Source organism: Petaurus breviceps, unplaced genomic scaffold (assembly GCF_028583685.1).
Source record: "Petaurus breviceps papuanus isolate PSGF00001 unplaced genomic scaffold, PetGlider_PUasm1.0 534, whole genome shotgun sequence".
Taxonomy (NCBI): Eukaryota; Metazoa; Chordata; class Mammalia; order Diprotodontia; family Petauridae; genus Petaurus; species Petaurus breviceps.
In genome coordinates this window covers 16570-32945 of record NW_027186362.1, presented here as the reverse complement: position 1 = coordinate 32945, position 16376 = coordinate 16570, and the positions used below count along the sequence as shown (strand labels likewise).

The 16376-nt window shown below is 50.3% G+C and overlaps 1 protein-coding gene across 1 annotated transcript; it reads right to left on the bottom strand.

Moving 5' to 3' along the window:
• Nucleotides 1-3203: 3203 nt before the first annotated feature.
• On the bottom strand, nt 3204-9898 carry LOC138172437 (acrosin-like). Its single transcript, XM_069102206.1, has 5 exons — nt 9816-9898; nt 9473-9679; nt 8759-9045; nt 3934-4076; nt 3204-3776 (listed from the first exon to the last, which is right to left on the bottom strand). Exons 1-5 carry the CDS (start codon nt 9896-9898, stop codon nt 3204-3206), a joined length of 1293 nt encoding a protein of 430 aa, XP_068958307.1.
• Between the last annotated feature and the right edge of the window lie 6478 nt (nt 9899-16376).

The window sequence follows — 16376 nt, the reverse complement described above, 5'->3', positions numbered from 1 at the left end:
TTATCTAGACACCAGAAAACCCAATCCCAAAACCAGTAAGCCGATTCCATCATAGTACCAGAGATGTTCAGAAGCCATAATAACGCTGAGAGCCACAGCCTTCAGCCCTCCCACAGACCAGTGTGATATCAATATCTACTCACAAACCTCTCTATCTCCTTGCCTGAGCTCCTCTGGCCCCCCCACCGTCTGGCTAGCTCTGACAGCTTTCTGTGGGCTCTGCTTCCCTACATCAAACTCCTCCCACCACAGGCTCCATGGACCACATTCAGGCTATCAGGGGGCAGAGTTTATCTTCACAGCAGGGGGCTCTTCAAACTCCCCTCTAGGTCTATTAAGGGGCAGGGAAGATCTTCAAATTCCCATTCTCATTACACCCTGGGCAAGTCACTTCACCCTGTTTGCCCTGATATCCTCATCTGTAAAATGAGTCAGAGCAGGACATGACAAACCACTCCAGTATCTGCCAAGAAAACCCCAAATGGGGCCAGGAAGAGTCCAACATGACTGAGAAGCCGGTGGTGGTAGATGCCGTGGGCTATCGGGTGGGTCAGGAAAGCCTCCTGGGAGGTGACACAGACTGGATTGGGGAGGGAAGGACAGCTCAGGCACAGGGAGCCCCCAAAGATCTGTGTTCAAGAAGGACGACGGAGGGAAGGAGCAGAGGAGAAAGTGGCTGGAACCAGGGCTTTGAGCTTGAGTTTGGTCTGGGAGCCAATGACAATTACCGGCAGGGGAGGAACAGGCAGGGGACGTGGTCACTGGTCAGTGGCCACATGGTGGGGGGGATACATGATCCAGAGAGACCACGTAGGAGAAGTGACTGCCAAGCGATGCTGGCCACAGCTTGCCATGTGCAGATGGCCTGGCTTCTTGCTGGTCCCGATAGACCTCCAGGGCCAGGCGTGTCTTCTGCCCTTCTTTGTTCCTCCAGCACTTATCACGGGGCCTGGCACACAGGAGGCATCAATATATGTTGCTTTAGAATGCCAGCTTCCAGACCCAGGGTGCTTGGGGCATGAGAAAAAGTCCAAACTCCTGGGAAGAATGGCCAAGGATGCCATGTGTCCTGGGAAGAGCCAGGTCTCTGGAGGCCAGAAGATGGAAGGCGTGTCCAGGAAGGTCTCTGGTGGGCACTGAGTCGGACCGAGCTCGAAGGGGATCAGAATAGACACTGGGTCTTGTCAGATGGCCCCGATTCCCTCTTGGGCAGGCAGGCATCCCTGGGACTGGGTAAGGGCCGGGGTGTGGGGCTCCCCAGAGGGAGGGTAGAAGCCTGCAGCCAGTGAGTGCTCTGGAATGGAGAGCCGCATGAGTGAGATGGTGAGAGAAATCCCCAGGCCTGAAGGGGGTTGGACTTCCCAGAAAGGGGTAGCACCTGGACCCAGAATGTCACTGGTGTGGGGACCCCTTTGCAGGGGAATTGGCACCTTCTCTGCATCTGGTGGGGCAGTGACTTGCCCAGGGTCATAACAGCCAGGTTATAGCAGAGGACTCCTGGATAGATACCTGGTCTGTGGGCACCACACTAAGGTCTAAGTCCATACCAGAAAATGAAAATCTGCCAGAATGTCCCAAGCCAAGCCAAAGGCAGCACTGAAACATCTTAAAGGGACAGATGTTGGAAGCAGAGAGTTGGAGAGAGACCTTGGGGTCAGAGGTCCAAGAAGGCCCTTGACAGATGTTGGGAAGACCCTGCCAAGGAAAGGCCACCAGAGAGGGACAATACCAAGTTCTCCAACTGTGCTGGACGGAGGGCGATAGTCTGAAGCGATGACCACAGGTGCTGGTGCTCACCGACAGGTGCTCTGTCCAGTCTCCCAATGCTCTCTGGGTTCCCATTGGTGGCCTCAATCCTGCAGCCTCACCCCAGGGAGTCATGGGTGGGTCTTTGGTTCTCTGTCTCTGGAGGCTTCTGTAGAAATTCTCCTGACTCTCCTCGTGGTCTAGAGGCTCAGGTCAGAGTTTCCCCCAAAGGCAAAGGAGTAACGGGGTCTGCAGCAGTGATGGAAGTCCTCAGGTAAACAGTGTGAGCACAGGGCATGGCACAACCTTGATTTCACCCCTGCTGGGAGTGCAGAAGACGCATGTGGGCCCATAAACAGATAAAGACAAAATACCAAGTGCTGGCTCGATGGACATCGGGCCACCCTATGACCTTGGGCCCTCCACAGAGTGCGGCCCAGTCTCCAGGACACATAATGCCCTGTGGTTTGGACTCGGTCTCGAGGGATGCAGTGGTCAGTTCCTCCCTTCTCAGATGGGCCCTGGCTCTCCTCTCCAAACAGGATGTTGCAAGCATCTTAGGAAAGAAAACAGGTGGCGCTTCCCTGAACAGCTCATGCTCTAACAGAAGCAGGCATGTCTAAGATCCACACAGAACCTGTGGCCAGTCAAGGGGAAGACACTGGCTGCTGCCCAGGGTGGGGAAGGCTGAAGCTGGGATTGGAGTGATCCTGAGAGGAGCGAGTGGGGAGGCCCCCAGACCTCTGAATGCACAGGAGGATGTGAAGATCCTGGAAAGACAGGAAGGAGCCCTCTGCTCACCAAGCAGAGGACGGAGATAAGGATGACTCATTTCTCCCAGAGCAAATGGCATCAAGAAACTCTGCCCCCTCCCCCTAAAAGCAAAAAACAAACAAAAAAAATTGGAAGAAAAAATTAACAATAGAAAATACACCCAGATAAAGGAAACAAACATCAGACTTCCTTCATCAGAAGGGAAGTCTGGGCCTGCTGAGCAAACTGAAGGACACTATGTTAATAAGACTTGGGGTCCCTGGGAAGCCAACCCCTGGTGCCCTTCAGGGGAGAAATGATCCCCTTTTCCAGTGTCTCCTTGAAGGACCTATGATGTGAGGGTGAATGGACAAGCAGGGGTGAGCCAGAGTGCTTCCTATGGGGCTCTCCAGGAAGGCCCTCTGGCCCTGGTCTGCTGGACATGCCCTCTGACCTCCTGCTAATGGAGAATTGGCCAAGGATGGCATTGAAGGCTGTTGGTGACTGAGGCAGGAAGCTCCTAGACAGGCTGAAAGGCTACCTAATCCCCCCACCCCAAGAGCGTGACAGAAGAGGGTTTTGGGGAGCAGAGGCTGCATAACAAAGGGAACCTGGAGACGCAGAGCTAGCAGGCAGGCCCAGCTTCACATACAATTTTATTGGCCCATCCCAGGGGGGCCTGTGGACACTCTCCAGACAGATGTCTACATAGACTTGTTGCCCTTCGTGGTGTCCATGAGCAGCCGCAGGCTTTTCGGGAGGGGCAGGGCCTGGCTTGGGCCCAGAGCTTGGGCCTTGGCCATCACAGGGTTGGAGATCCAGGGCCGCAGGGTGGTGTGCATGGGCGGGTGCGTTAAGGGGCCGCCCGTGGGCCAGTCCTGCTCACCGTGGGGCCACATCTGGGGTGAATCGCCTTTCCAGGGCCTCTGCCCGGTGTACCAGACCCGGATGGGAGTGGACCTCTTCAGCCACCATGGTCGGTAGGTGGTATAGGGCTTGTAAGTGGGAGGCCAGACCCAAGGCAGGGGAGTTCTCATGGTGGTGGTGGGGGGCGTTGTAGTGGTCGTCGTGGTAGGGGTGGTGGGCCGAGGAGGTAGGTTAGCAAGCACAGAGGCCGGCCATATCTTGGCAGCGATCCAGTCCAGAAAGTGCCAGGTGGATGTATAGATACCTGGCCGGAAGGCGCGGGCACAGCCGATACCCCAGCTTGTGACACCATACACTATGAAGGTGTCGCTGTATCTGTCTTTACACATGAGTGGCCCACCGCTGTCCCCCTAGATGAGAGGGGCAATTGGTCGGGGTCCCCGGGGCCTGGGGCCTCCCCTCTCCCCCACTTGGGGGGGCTGTGGGGGAATGGAAGGGGGTCCCTGCATGAGACCCTGCGGGGAGCCCAGGAATGCTCCTTCCTCCGGGGGCTGTGGGCCAGGTTACCTGGCAAGTGTCAATCTTTCCCTCCTCGTAGCCAGCGCAGAGGTTGTTGGAGTGAATGTATCCGTAGTACCAGCGGCTCCCGTTGCATATTCTTGTATCGATTGTGTAAACCTGGGCTTCTTGCAGTATTTTAGATGGGGTACCTGGTACAGCCAGAGGCCTGGGGTCAGCCAGCTGCCTGCCCAGGTCCTTGGCAGCCTGTCTCTCCCCACCTGATGTAAACTGCTATGACTCAGATATATCTCCCCAGCCCCTGGGGCCCTCCCCACTTCTTGCGCCATGCCCAGCCCAGGCTGAGAACAGAGAGCAGAGGCTGGGCCCTTCAGTCCTGAGCACCTTCCCCTGTCTGCCAAAGAGGCATCCCAGGAGTCCAGTGTCAGTGCAGAGAAGGGGGGAAAGGTCATACCTGGGATAGAATGGGGGCAGGTGGCAGGGCCCCAGGTGCAAGTTGAAGTTTTGCAGAGCCTGAGAGACCCCTGACCAAATTGTGAGGTGGTCCAGGCTCAGATAGCCCAGAAGATTGAGCAGAGGGGGAGCTCAGAGAACCTCTCCCAAGAGTGAAGCCTGGAGCTCAGCAGCACAGACAGCAGTACTGTCCGAGGCCGAGCTGCAGGAGATCTCTAGTGAAGGATCCCGGGCTCTATCCTCAGCTCTGTTCAAGTTTGCACTTTTATCAATAACTTGTGACCGAAGCCACAGATGCTAAGTGGATCAAAAGTGTGGGTTAGCCAGATGAGTCCTGGGAGGTCTGAGAGACCCCCCACCGTGATGTGGCCGGCTCCACAAGTACATTTCTTTTGACACTGAGATATAGGAGGCTCCCAGGCACGAGTGAGAAATCATACAAGATCCCTAGAAAGAGGGAAATGTGCACTTGTTCACCAATGGATTTTTGCAACCTTTGTGGTAGAGACAGGTCTCCAAATCCATGATAAGGGAAGAGGGAGGTCCCCTGCAGCTGCTGGTGGTGGGGTCATTGTGCTGGTCACTCTGAAGTGTGCTAGGCACCCCCCCCCCCCATGAAGTACATCAGCATTCCAAACCATCCATACAGGAAAAACCAAGTGGATGAAAGTCCAATCTCTGGTGTGTCAATAAAGGGACATGGGCTGGTCCATAAATGAAGAGGAGGTGTTCCGGGAGGAGGAAGGGGAGGAGGAGGGGGAGGAGGAGGAGGAGGAGAAGGAGGGGGAGGCGGCACTACATTGCATTTGGAAGATCATGCAGTGCTTTTAACAACCTTAAGATTTTCCATGAAACAAAGGCCCTACTTTCTGACTCCCATGGTCTCACAACGATGCCTTACAAAGACCTCTAGACTGTAGACTGGAGGCGCCTCTGAATGCCTGGGGTTGCATGAAAGCTGTGGTGCGAGCATGGCTGGGGCAGCAGTAAGGGAGGACTGAGAACAGCACATGCAGTTTCCACTGGGGACCACAAAAGGCCGGGGGCCACTTCGAGGGGACTCCCCACATGCCGGGCAGGCAGCCTGTGGAGGATTTCCTGCAGAGTTGGGTGACAGCTAGACACCGAAGGTGGCTGAGTGGCCTTGAAAAAGGCTTAGCAACTGTCACACCGGAGGTGCTGGTTCTCCTGAACACTCTGTGTACCCCAAGTCTGAGAAGCTGGAGCCTACATGGCAGCCACATGCAGTAAACCATCTCTGAAGATGAGAGTAACTGAGAGGTCTCCAACCCCACTGAGTTTGGGGGTGTCTGCCCCAAGGATGTGAAGACTTCCCCCAGTGCAATGGATAGATGGAACAATTTGTTCCAATAGTCCCGACAGTGGCTGAAGCGGGCGCTGTGGAACTCTAAGAGCTTGGTCAGGCATTGAAGCCACCGAGGTCATCTGCTGTAGCCCAGGCCATCGCCAGTCACCCAGACTTTTGCCTTGCCACTGGACTCCAGTGACTGAGCAAGAGGGAATGAGGCCAACTCCTATGTGCAATTCTGCCTCGCTTAAATCCAATTCATGCACAAGTCAAGACATCACCCTGTGATATCATTGGTCATCTTCAAAAATAGAGGTTCAATAGCAACATTTCTTGCAAGACGTGGACTGTGGAAGGGTTCCTATCTGTACTGGTGAATAACCTTAGCATTGTGACCAGAGAACCCTCGAAATATGAAGCTGGGAGGGATATCTCTACTGTGGACGACAGAACTAAATAAAAAAAATAATAAAAAGCCAACATACTAAAACCATGGGTTGCACTCAAGATGGGACATAAATAGGAAGTGATTTCAGGTCCCTTGTGGGCTCCCAACCAAGAGTAACTTACCCAGCAAAACTGAGTATAATTCTACAGGGAGAAAAACGGATTTTTAATGAAATAGAGGGCTTCCAAATACTCCTGATGAAAAGACCAGAGCTGTGTAGAAACTTTGAAGGGCAAACACAAGAGTGAAGAAAAACATAAAAAGGTAAACATGAATGAACAATCATAAAGCGCTAACCAATGATAAGCTATTTGTACTCTAATATGGGGAGCTGATGCTTGCATTTCCTCTGGACCCTATTATTATCATGGGTTATAGAGGGAGGCTAATTAGACAGAAGGTTAGGAAGTGGTTCTATTATGTCTTTATAATCTTAAAAGAAGATTGGAATGAGAGAGGAAAATGAATACCTGGGTGGGGGTGGAGAAAAGAAGTTAGGAAAAATTACCTTATATAATCAGGGTGAGCACGTAAAAATCTATACAAACTTGGAAAAGTGGGTGGGGGAAGTGGCTGATCCTTGAACCTCACTGTTTCTGAACTGGACAAAGGAGAAAGGCAAGCACACTCACACACACACACACACACACAAACACGATCCAGAAATACATTTCACTAAGCCTGAAAATAGGAGGGAAAGGAGAGAATGAAGAAACATAAATTGACTGAAATCTATCTCCCTTGTTAAAAGCTAAAACCACAGGGTAAATTCTTCCTATTTTAACACTCTGGGGCATTTCATCCTGCTGCCTAGCTGTCCTTTAATCACAAACAATGGACTCAGCAGAATCTTCTGATCTTTATACCTTACACAGACTGCTTCCTGTCAACATGTTGATAGCTACACAAAGTCATCTGCAAAAACTTTCCTTCTCCTGACAGACATTTTCACAAATTGTCCTCAGCATGATGTCCTTACACATGAGGAGAAGTTCACATAGGCCAGAAATTGTGGCTGGGTGCAGGGCAGCAGGTTGGATGGACATTGAATTCTTAGAGAAGTTTTAAACATGTCATTGAAGGGTTGGTTTATTGGTGTTTAGAAAGAAAAGCAGCAATCATTGAGGGCAAGCATGCTTTCATCAAGTATAAGTCATGACCAAGCAGGATGATTTCAGAAAAACCTAGAAAGATTTATATGAAATGATACAAAGTGAAGTGAACAGAACAAGAGAACATTGTACATAGTAACAGCAACATTTTATGATGATCAGCTGTGAATGACTTAGCTCTTTTCAGCAATACAAAGATCTAAGACAACCCCAAAGGTCTTGTGATGAAAAACGAGAAAGAACTTATGTTGTCTGAATACAGACTGAAACATATTTTCTCTTTCTTTCTTTCTTTCTTTCTTTCTTTCTTTCTTTCTTTCTTTCTTTCTTTCTTTCTTTCTTTCTTTCTTTCTTTCTTTCTTTCTTCCTTCCTTCCTTCCTTCCTTCCTTCCTTCCTTTCTTTCTTTCTTCCTTCCTTCCTTTCCTTCCTTCCTTTCTTCCTTTTTCTTTCTTTTTCTTCCTTTCTCCCTTTTTTCAATTCTTCTTGTATAAAATAAGCAATATGGGAATGGTTTACAAGATAGTGTGTAAATTTGCCCTTATATTTATAACCTGTATCAGATTGTTTACTTTCTCAGAAAGGGGATATACAAGGGAGAGAGGGATAGAATATGGAGCTCAAAACTTAAAAAAACATGAATGTCAAAAATTGGTTTGCATGCAACTGGGGAAAAATAACATTTTATAAAAATAATAAGTCATGACAAAGTCACTTTGTGTCTTTGGTTGACAGGATCACAAGTCAGGCAGATTGGGGGATTCCATGAGACACTGGCAAAGGACCGCAGACCATCCTTCTGGACAAGCTGGAGGATCCTCTCCTTGGCAGTTCCATTATACGGGCTCTAACCTGGCTGACTGACTTCATGAATGGCTTCACATTCATGTGGAAGGGGGTCCTGTGGAGGACCCCAGGCAGGCTTCTCAGATGTGCACATGCCCCACATTAGGGGAAGAGCCTACATTCCTTGGACGATGGAATCAGGACTGTCCGAGGCCACCCAGGGAGGCAGAGGCAAAGTTGGGACTTCAGGGCGGGTTTCCAGGATGCCAGTCTGTGAGCTGCCTCTCTATCATCCTGTGGAGAGCTCTAGAGCCACATTCTATATAGATGTGAATGATAAGGAGTGGTAGAGATTGGGGTGGAATTGGAACTGACAAGGGAGACTTATAATCTTCCCCGTTTGGGGAGGCAAACAACCCCATGTCTGTTTTGCCCCAGAAGACTCAAGGGCAGGCTTTGATATGAGCACTATGGGAAGGGGGTCTATTGTCCACACCCTGAGTTTGCAGCAAATGTTTTGAAGAGAAAAAATCAAAAGATGCAGTGTTTGAGGAGATGGCCTCTTGGGAAAGACGGCTCCATCTTGTGGAAGGGAATCCAAGAGCCTGTGGACAGAGTCCACAAGCCAAGTCAGCTGGGAAAGTTGGCCCAGACCCAAAGAGTCAACACTTGGGGCTCATTCTTGTGACTGCCTCGTGGCCCCTAGAGCCCCCACTTGTAGCTGCCATGACCCCCTTGACTTTACCAATGCCCCATCCCAGACTTACCACCTTCCACTTTGTACCCCCAGCCAGCAATGTGACACTTCTCCTCAGGCTTGACTGGGTGCTCACCAGGCCGAGGCAGGCAGGCAATACGGGCCAGGTCCCCACACTGTATCGGTCTGTCCAGTTGGACCAACGCAATGTCATTTTTCTGAAAATATTTATTGTAATTTTCATGTAGTATAATCTTTATGGGCTTTCGCTCCTGGATCTTGGGGTCCATGGGGCCATAGGTCCAGCCGAGCTGTATCTCCCAGGCACCAACCAACAGCCTCCATATGTTCAAGTCACTGGGGAAAGAATCAGTGAGGACCAGAGTCACCTCAGGCAAGGGAGGGAGGGGGAGAGATGGGGGAGGAGAGACAGACAGACAGAGACAGAGAGAGACAGAGACACACACAGACAGAGACAGACAGAGAGAGACAGATAGACATATACAGAGAGACAGAGAGAGTGGGGGGAGGGAGAAGGGAGAGAGGAAGACAGACAGTGAAACCATGGCCCCCTCACTGAGAATGTACTAGGCATAATTACCATACACACAGAGACAGAAATGAAAGAGGAGAGAAGAGAGAGAAAAAAACCAGGAGCCTTCATCAAGGCTAGTCAGGGCTCCCCCACAGACAGACAGAAAAAGAGAAAATGCCCTGGAGAGAGACCCCCTGGGGAGGGATCCCTCCTTTGCCCACCCCACACTCCTGGCTCCAGCTCACTCACCTTTCATTTTTCCCGAAGCAGTGGGCAGCAGTGAGAACCCAACTGGGAGCTATGAGGGAGCCGCCACAGATATGGTACCTATAATTGCCATTCCAATACACGATCTGTATACTGACTATCCAGGGCCAAGCCCCTGGGCGTGCATTCACACCCCCAACGATCCGAGTGCCAAAGGTATTGGCCAATGGCCTCTGTCCACAAATGCCCCTGGTGGGAAAAGAGGTCATGAGATGCTCAAGAAAAGACCTCAGGCTGAACCACCCTTGGCCCCAACCCTCCCCTGGGAGGGAAAGGAGGAGGAGGAGGGGCCCTCCACTACCTCCTTCCCTGTGTCTCCACTTACGAGCATGATGTATCAGAATAAGTCCCCACAGTCCCCAGGAGGGACAGCAGCACAATCTGCCAGAACATCCCACTCCCCCCCATCCTCCAGACTGTGCTAGAAGCCTGGAAGAATTCCCAACGTCCACTCCTCTAGCCAATCACAGACCCGAGCCTCTGTGATGCCAGAAGAGAATGTGGGGGGAGGGGCCCCTTGAGTCCCGACAGTGCACATGTGGCCCCCACTCCTGTGGGTCCTTTGAGATCCACAAAGCATTTGCCACACAAAAGCCACATGAGATACATGGTACACGTAAGATCAACCCACCTAAAAGATGGAAAAGCTGAGGTTCGGAAAGAGTTATAGCTTTGGAAGGGGCTGCTGAACAGACTGTGAAGCCTTGTGGATGAATGTCCTTCCCCCGGGGTGTGTTGGCCTCAGAGACCACACAGATGGCAGCCCAGGACCAGAGCCGAGGTCTTCAGAATGTGAGATGGGGAAGCAGTCTGGGCTGGATCCAATGGGACTGCCTCCAAGGCTGCATCCCTTGGTGTGTGGCCCCCATTAGATCTGGAGCCCCAGGGTTCGTGTTTGTGGTGCCTGGTACAGGACCTGGCCCAGTGTGAGCTCTCACCCTCTCACTGACTCCCAGTCATCAGCAGGACTGGCTCAATAGAGGCCCCTCTAACCATACCAGATCTAAGCCTGTGTTCTAAAGCAGCAATCATCAAAACAATCCAGTGCTGGCTAAAAAGCAGAGTGGGGGATCAGCACATTTAGGGTTATTTACACAACACACAGCAGTCAATGACTATAGTAATCTGCTGTTTGATGACCCAAAGACTCCAGCTTCTGAAGTAGAAACTCACTATGTGACAAAAACTGCTGGGAAACCTGGAAAAGAGTGTGGGAGAAGGTAGGCATAGACCAACATCTTATATGGGTTACCAAGATAAGGCCAAAATGGGTACATAATTTAGACACAAAGGGTGAAACCATAAACAAATTAGGAGAGCAAGGAATAGTTTACCTGTCAGATCTATGGAGAAGGTAAGAATTTATGACAAAGCAAGAGAGAGAGAACATTATGAAATGCAAAATGGATAATTTGGATTACATTAAATTTAAAAGTTTTTGCACAAACAAAGTCAATGCAACCAAGATTAGAAGGAAAGCAGAAAACTGGGAAACAATTTTTATAGCCACATTTTTTGATAAAGGCCTCATTTTTCAAATATATCAAGAAATGAATCAAATTTGTAAGAATACAAGTCACCCCCAGTTGATAAATGGTCAAAGGATATGAATGTAGTTTTCAGAAGAAGAAATTAAAGCTGTCTATAGTCATATGAAAAAATGCTTTGAATCACTATTGATTAGAGAAATGCAAATTAAAACAACTCTGAGGTACCACCTCACTCCTATCAGATTGGCTAATATGACAGAAAAGGAAAATGGTAAATGCTGGAGATGTGGGAAAAGTGGGACACTAATGCATTGTTGGTGGAGTTGTGAACTGATCTAACCATTCTAGAAAGAAGTTTGGAACTATTGCTATAAAATTGCTATAAAAATGCATACCCTTTGATATACCACTGTAATACCACTTCTAGGTCTGTATCCCAAAGAGATCATAAAAAAGGGGAAAGGGCCCTTATGTACAAAAATATATATAGCAGTTCTTTGTGGTGGTAAAGAATTGGATGTTGAGGGCATGCCCATTGATTGGGGAATGGCTGAACCAACTGTGGTATATGAATTAATGGCATACTATTGTGCTATAAGAAATGATGAACAGGTGGATTTCAGAAAAACATCAAAAGACTTACATGAACTGATGCTCAGTGAAATGAGCAGAACCAGGAGAACATTATACACAACAACAGCAATGTTGGGCATGACCAACTTTAGTTCCAAGACTCGTGATAGGAAGCGCCATCCAATCCACAGAAAGGGCTGTGGAGTGTGAATGTAGATGAAGCAGACAGTTTTCACTTTTACATGGCTAAAGTGGAAATGTTTGATAAGACTATGATGCATGACTCATGTATGACACATGACTCACGTATGACACATGTCAGATTGCTTGCTCTCTTGGGAAGTGGGGAAGGAAGAAAGGGGGGAGGGAAGAAAGGGAGGAGAAAAATTTGGAATTCAAAATCTTACAAAAATGAATGTTGGAACTATCTTCACATGTAATTGGAAAATAAAATAAAATACTATTAAGTGGGGAAAAAGGCTACCAGAAATAAAATCATCTACTTTGAAAAAGAAGGCCCCTTTCTACCCTCTCTTTCATGTTCCCCAGCACATCCCTGCCTCAGGAGGGGCAGGAAATCAGCTACCTGACCATCTTCTCTGGTGACAGCCATTGCTACTGAGCTTCCCTTTGCCAGGGAAATCTATTTAAGTGCCTGAGGAGTTTGCGCAGAAGCTGCAGGGGATGGAAAGCTGGCCTCAGAACCAGAAAGTCCTGTGTTCAGGTTCCTCGCTGTGCAACCCCTCAAGGCTCTAGCCAACTCTCTAAAATGACAGATTATAGAGAAAATGCCAATCTGCTCTGGTGAGAGGTGCCGTCATTTGGGAGCTCCATATGTCCCGCACAGATCTAGTTCCTGTCCTCATAGGAGACATTCAAACATTTCTAAGGTGCATATCATGTGTAGAGGCCCAATGTTTGCACATCACCTCTCAGCCTTTATGTTGGAGCCCCCTCTTCCTGGGGACACTGCATGGATTTGTGGGAGAATGCCCCTTAGTTTAGAGAGGCTGTTTGGTTTCCCCTTCTTAGGAATTCTCTTTTTAAAAGGCTCCTGAGGTCTACTTGTTCAAACTCAAGGTTGGGGACTCGAGGGATGGTCCCGCAATCTCAGCTCCTAGAACCATGAGAGCAAGTCAGCTGCTCTTCCAGGGACCCCAAAACATGGAGGGGACAGGAGAGGGGCAGCCACCTCAAGACTGGGTACATCTTCTGATGAGGAGTCCAGCTGGGATGGTTTGAGGGGGGCATCCCCTGGAGCCACCCTGTTCCCTGTAGGGTGGTGACTTCCAGCAACCCTCAGAGGCAGGAGGGCTCAGACCTCTTAGGGGAGTGCAAGAAGCTACTCCCCAAACCCCGACCTGCTGCGGCCCCGAGCCGAGCTCTGTAATGTAATGCCAAGGAAAGGCAACTTCCCAGGTTCAGAATACCAGCATCGGTGCTCTCTATTTTATTCAGTGACAAACCAAGAACAGAGAAGATCAAAACATGACATCATTCCGAATACAGCATTTACTAAATGTGATTAAATAATCTCCAAGTACTACCCCACCCCAGGATCTTCCAATCATTCAATCAATTACAAAGTCTCTGGTCTAAATACTTCTCCACCCCTAGGCTATACCTTAATTAAGTCCACCACAAAGCCCCTCTTCTCAAATGGAGATTAGTTTCCAAACATAGGTAGAGTACCTTCATTTGTCAATCACAGAGCACAATAAGGTCAAAAGTTCCCCACCCCTGGATCACAATTGAATCTACCCCAGAGTTACATCAAGTTTAAACACAGCACTTAATACCCAAATGGAGGTCTTTTCTTCATCTTGACACGAGGCAAGTTCTCAGCAATCTTAGTTCCTGGGGAGACAAGGCTTAGCAAGGCCATAAAATACATTGCCAATCCCTTCATGAATTTATCCTCTGTCTGTAGAACAGTCCTAGAACCCCTGAACACATTAGCAAAGCCCTCTCCCAGGATTTCTGTAAACATACAACAAGAAAATCCTTCTTCAGGGCTTCTGAACCAACAGAAAGGCTCCCAGACCCCTGCAACAACAGCACTGTCCTTCACCAGTGGACAGTATTCACTCTGTCTGCAGGACAGTCTCCAGACCCCTGCAACAACAGCACTGTCCCTCACCAGTGGACAGTATTCACTCTCTGTCTGCAGGACAGTCTCAGGGCTTCTTCGCGAACAGCCAGGTTCCAGGACTTCTTCAACAAAAGAACTGTCTTTCACCAGTGGACAAATCTGGCAAAACAACATCAAAACAGACAGACAAAGTACCAGCAAAACAGCCATGTCTCCTCAGTCCTTGGCAGCTCAGGGGGCAGGTCTCAAAAGTCCAGGGCAATTCAAAGCGGCCACCAGCAATTCTCTTAGCCTCTCTCTCTCCACGAGGTGCTGCTTCCAAAAAAGATCTTCCGCCTCTCTCTAGTGTCTCTCCAAATCTACATCACCAGCTCCTCCCAGTTCAGGACTTTCTTTTCACATCAACAAGCCCATCCCACAGGTGGGATTAACAAACTCTGGGTTTTAACACAATCAATTTGAAAAACTAAGCCAATACAGGGGAATCTTTAAATGCCACTACTATCACAAGCTCCCAGGGACCTCTTGACAACCTCCCTCCTCCAAAGCCATGGATTGGATACTGAGCTAGGAGGGACCTCAGACCATCCAGCCCAATGCCTTTATTTGGGGGAGGAGAAATCTAAGGCAATGGGACTTACTGAAGGCACTGAACAGCAGAGCCAGGATTCCAGATGAAATCCTCGGACTCGGGAACTCGGACTCTTCTTCCCCCATTTCCAGTGCAGGCTGGTTGGCTGGTGTTTGTTCATGGGACAGTTGGGACTGGCCCCCAGAGCTGAGGGCTCACTCAGCTATCTGGGGGGAGCAGAGAGAGATATCTGGACATGGGAAAGTGAGGGGGGCGCAACATGGGAACACAGGCCCAGTGACGACACAAGGATGCTGTTGCTGCTAATAGCCCACATTAACAGGGAATCCCCAGGCTTGCAAAATGCTTGGCATGGGCACTCTTGTTCACGACCACCCTGTAAGTTAGGAGCTATTATTCCCATTTTATACGAGGAAACTGAGGACAGAGAAGTTGCGTGTGAATTGCCCAAGGTCACACAGCCCATATGTGTCTAACACAGGACTTGAACTCAGGTCCCCCTACCTCCAAGCCTAACATTCTAGCCATCGAGGTCTCATTTTTCGGTTGAGTCCAACTCCTCACTGCCCCATTTGGAGTTTTCTTGGCAGCTTCCTGAAGTGGTTTGCCATTTCCTTCTCCAGCTTGTGTTATGGAGAGGGTGAGGTGCCTTGCCCAGGACCACGCTGCTAGCCAGTGTCTGAGTCCAGACTTGAACTCACCAAGAGGAGCCTTCCTCACCTTTGGGCATCTGGGAGGGAAATGAGGAGATGGGTCTGCTGCCACAGTATCAGAGCAGGGCTTCTTATCTATCCCAGGGTCCATGGAGAGATTTCGGGGTCTGTGAGTCATGGGTAAAAATCACCCCTTTATTTTCAGTCCCCTCCAGCTGAAGCTGCCGTGGCCCACAGTAGGACTCTGGCAGCCCCTCTCTCTCAGTGGCCCCCAGGGCCCATCAGTGTTCCATATGAAGACCTGCCCCAGAGTGAGCAGAGACCCACATCTCCGGGTGAGAGAGGAGACCTCTACTGAGCACCCTCTTGGGAGAGAGAAGGGGGGCAGGTCCTCAGCTCAGTGCCACCAGTAAAGCCGCTGACTAAGGAGATGGCTTGAGCTGTGGGACCCCAGGGGAAAGCCCTGGTGCCTTAGCCTGAGGGCCTGAGATGGAAAGAAAGCAGCCAGTGGGCATGGAGGCTGGGGTACAGAGAACCACGCCAGGCAGGCAGGACTGTGGGGAAAGTGCCCACTGAGCCCAGGTCCAGAAAGGGTGGGGGAGCCTAGAGTCTGAAGCCCCCACATGAGGGCGGGACAGTGAGATCCCAGTTGGGCCGCAGACTGGTCGCTCTGCAGCAGGGAGAGGGTCTGGACTCGGATCTGTGGGTGGCCTGGAGTTCTTTCTGCCCAGTTACAGGGACTCAGGGTAGGAAGGGGGCCCTTGTCCCCAAAGACCCTCAGGGGCCAGAGTCAGCTTCCCAGGTCTGCCATTCTTTGTGAACCTCCTCCCTTCCAGCTTTTGCCTCTCTCCAGCTTCCCTGCTTGCTGCTGCCTTCCCACCCTTCACCTGAGGAAAGGTGGTCACAGGGTTAGCTGTTGAAGGGCAGCCCCAGGGGCCTCGCACTTGACCTTCTCCTTGTGAGTAGGACCAGCAGGTGGCGCTAAAGAGCTAGGCTGACTGAGCTCCAGGACGCCTTCCCTTCAGAAACCCCAGAGCCTGCTAAAGGTGGGCAGCAGCTACAGCCTGGGGCTCAGGCCAGAGGCGGGGAGCACTCTGGACTGGAGCAATCAGAGGAGGCTTCCTGGAGGAGGCAGCGTGTGAGCTGAGCCTCGAACTAGGCAGGACGTAAGGAGATGGTAGATGGACCTTAGATAAGCCATGGGGGGGAGGCTGACTGGACCAGACAAAAGGGAGGAAAGGTGGGCTGGAGCCAGTCCTCGAATGCCGGGACCATACATTCATCTTTGCTCCCCCCCAGATTTTCTAGAAGGGAAAGTTTCTGTAAAGAGGTTTAGGAGCAGACTTCCTCCCACTGACTCCTTCCCAGGACTATTGTTAGGAAAAGGCTTTGGAGCCCAGAAAGAGTCCAAGGATGGGGTGGTCCGGTTCTTACCCTCAGCCAGGGAACCCTAGTGATCACCTGGGTGTCCTGGACCTGAGACACA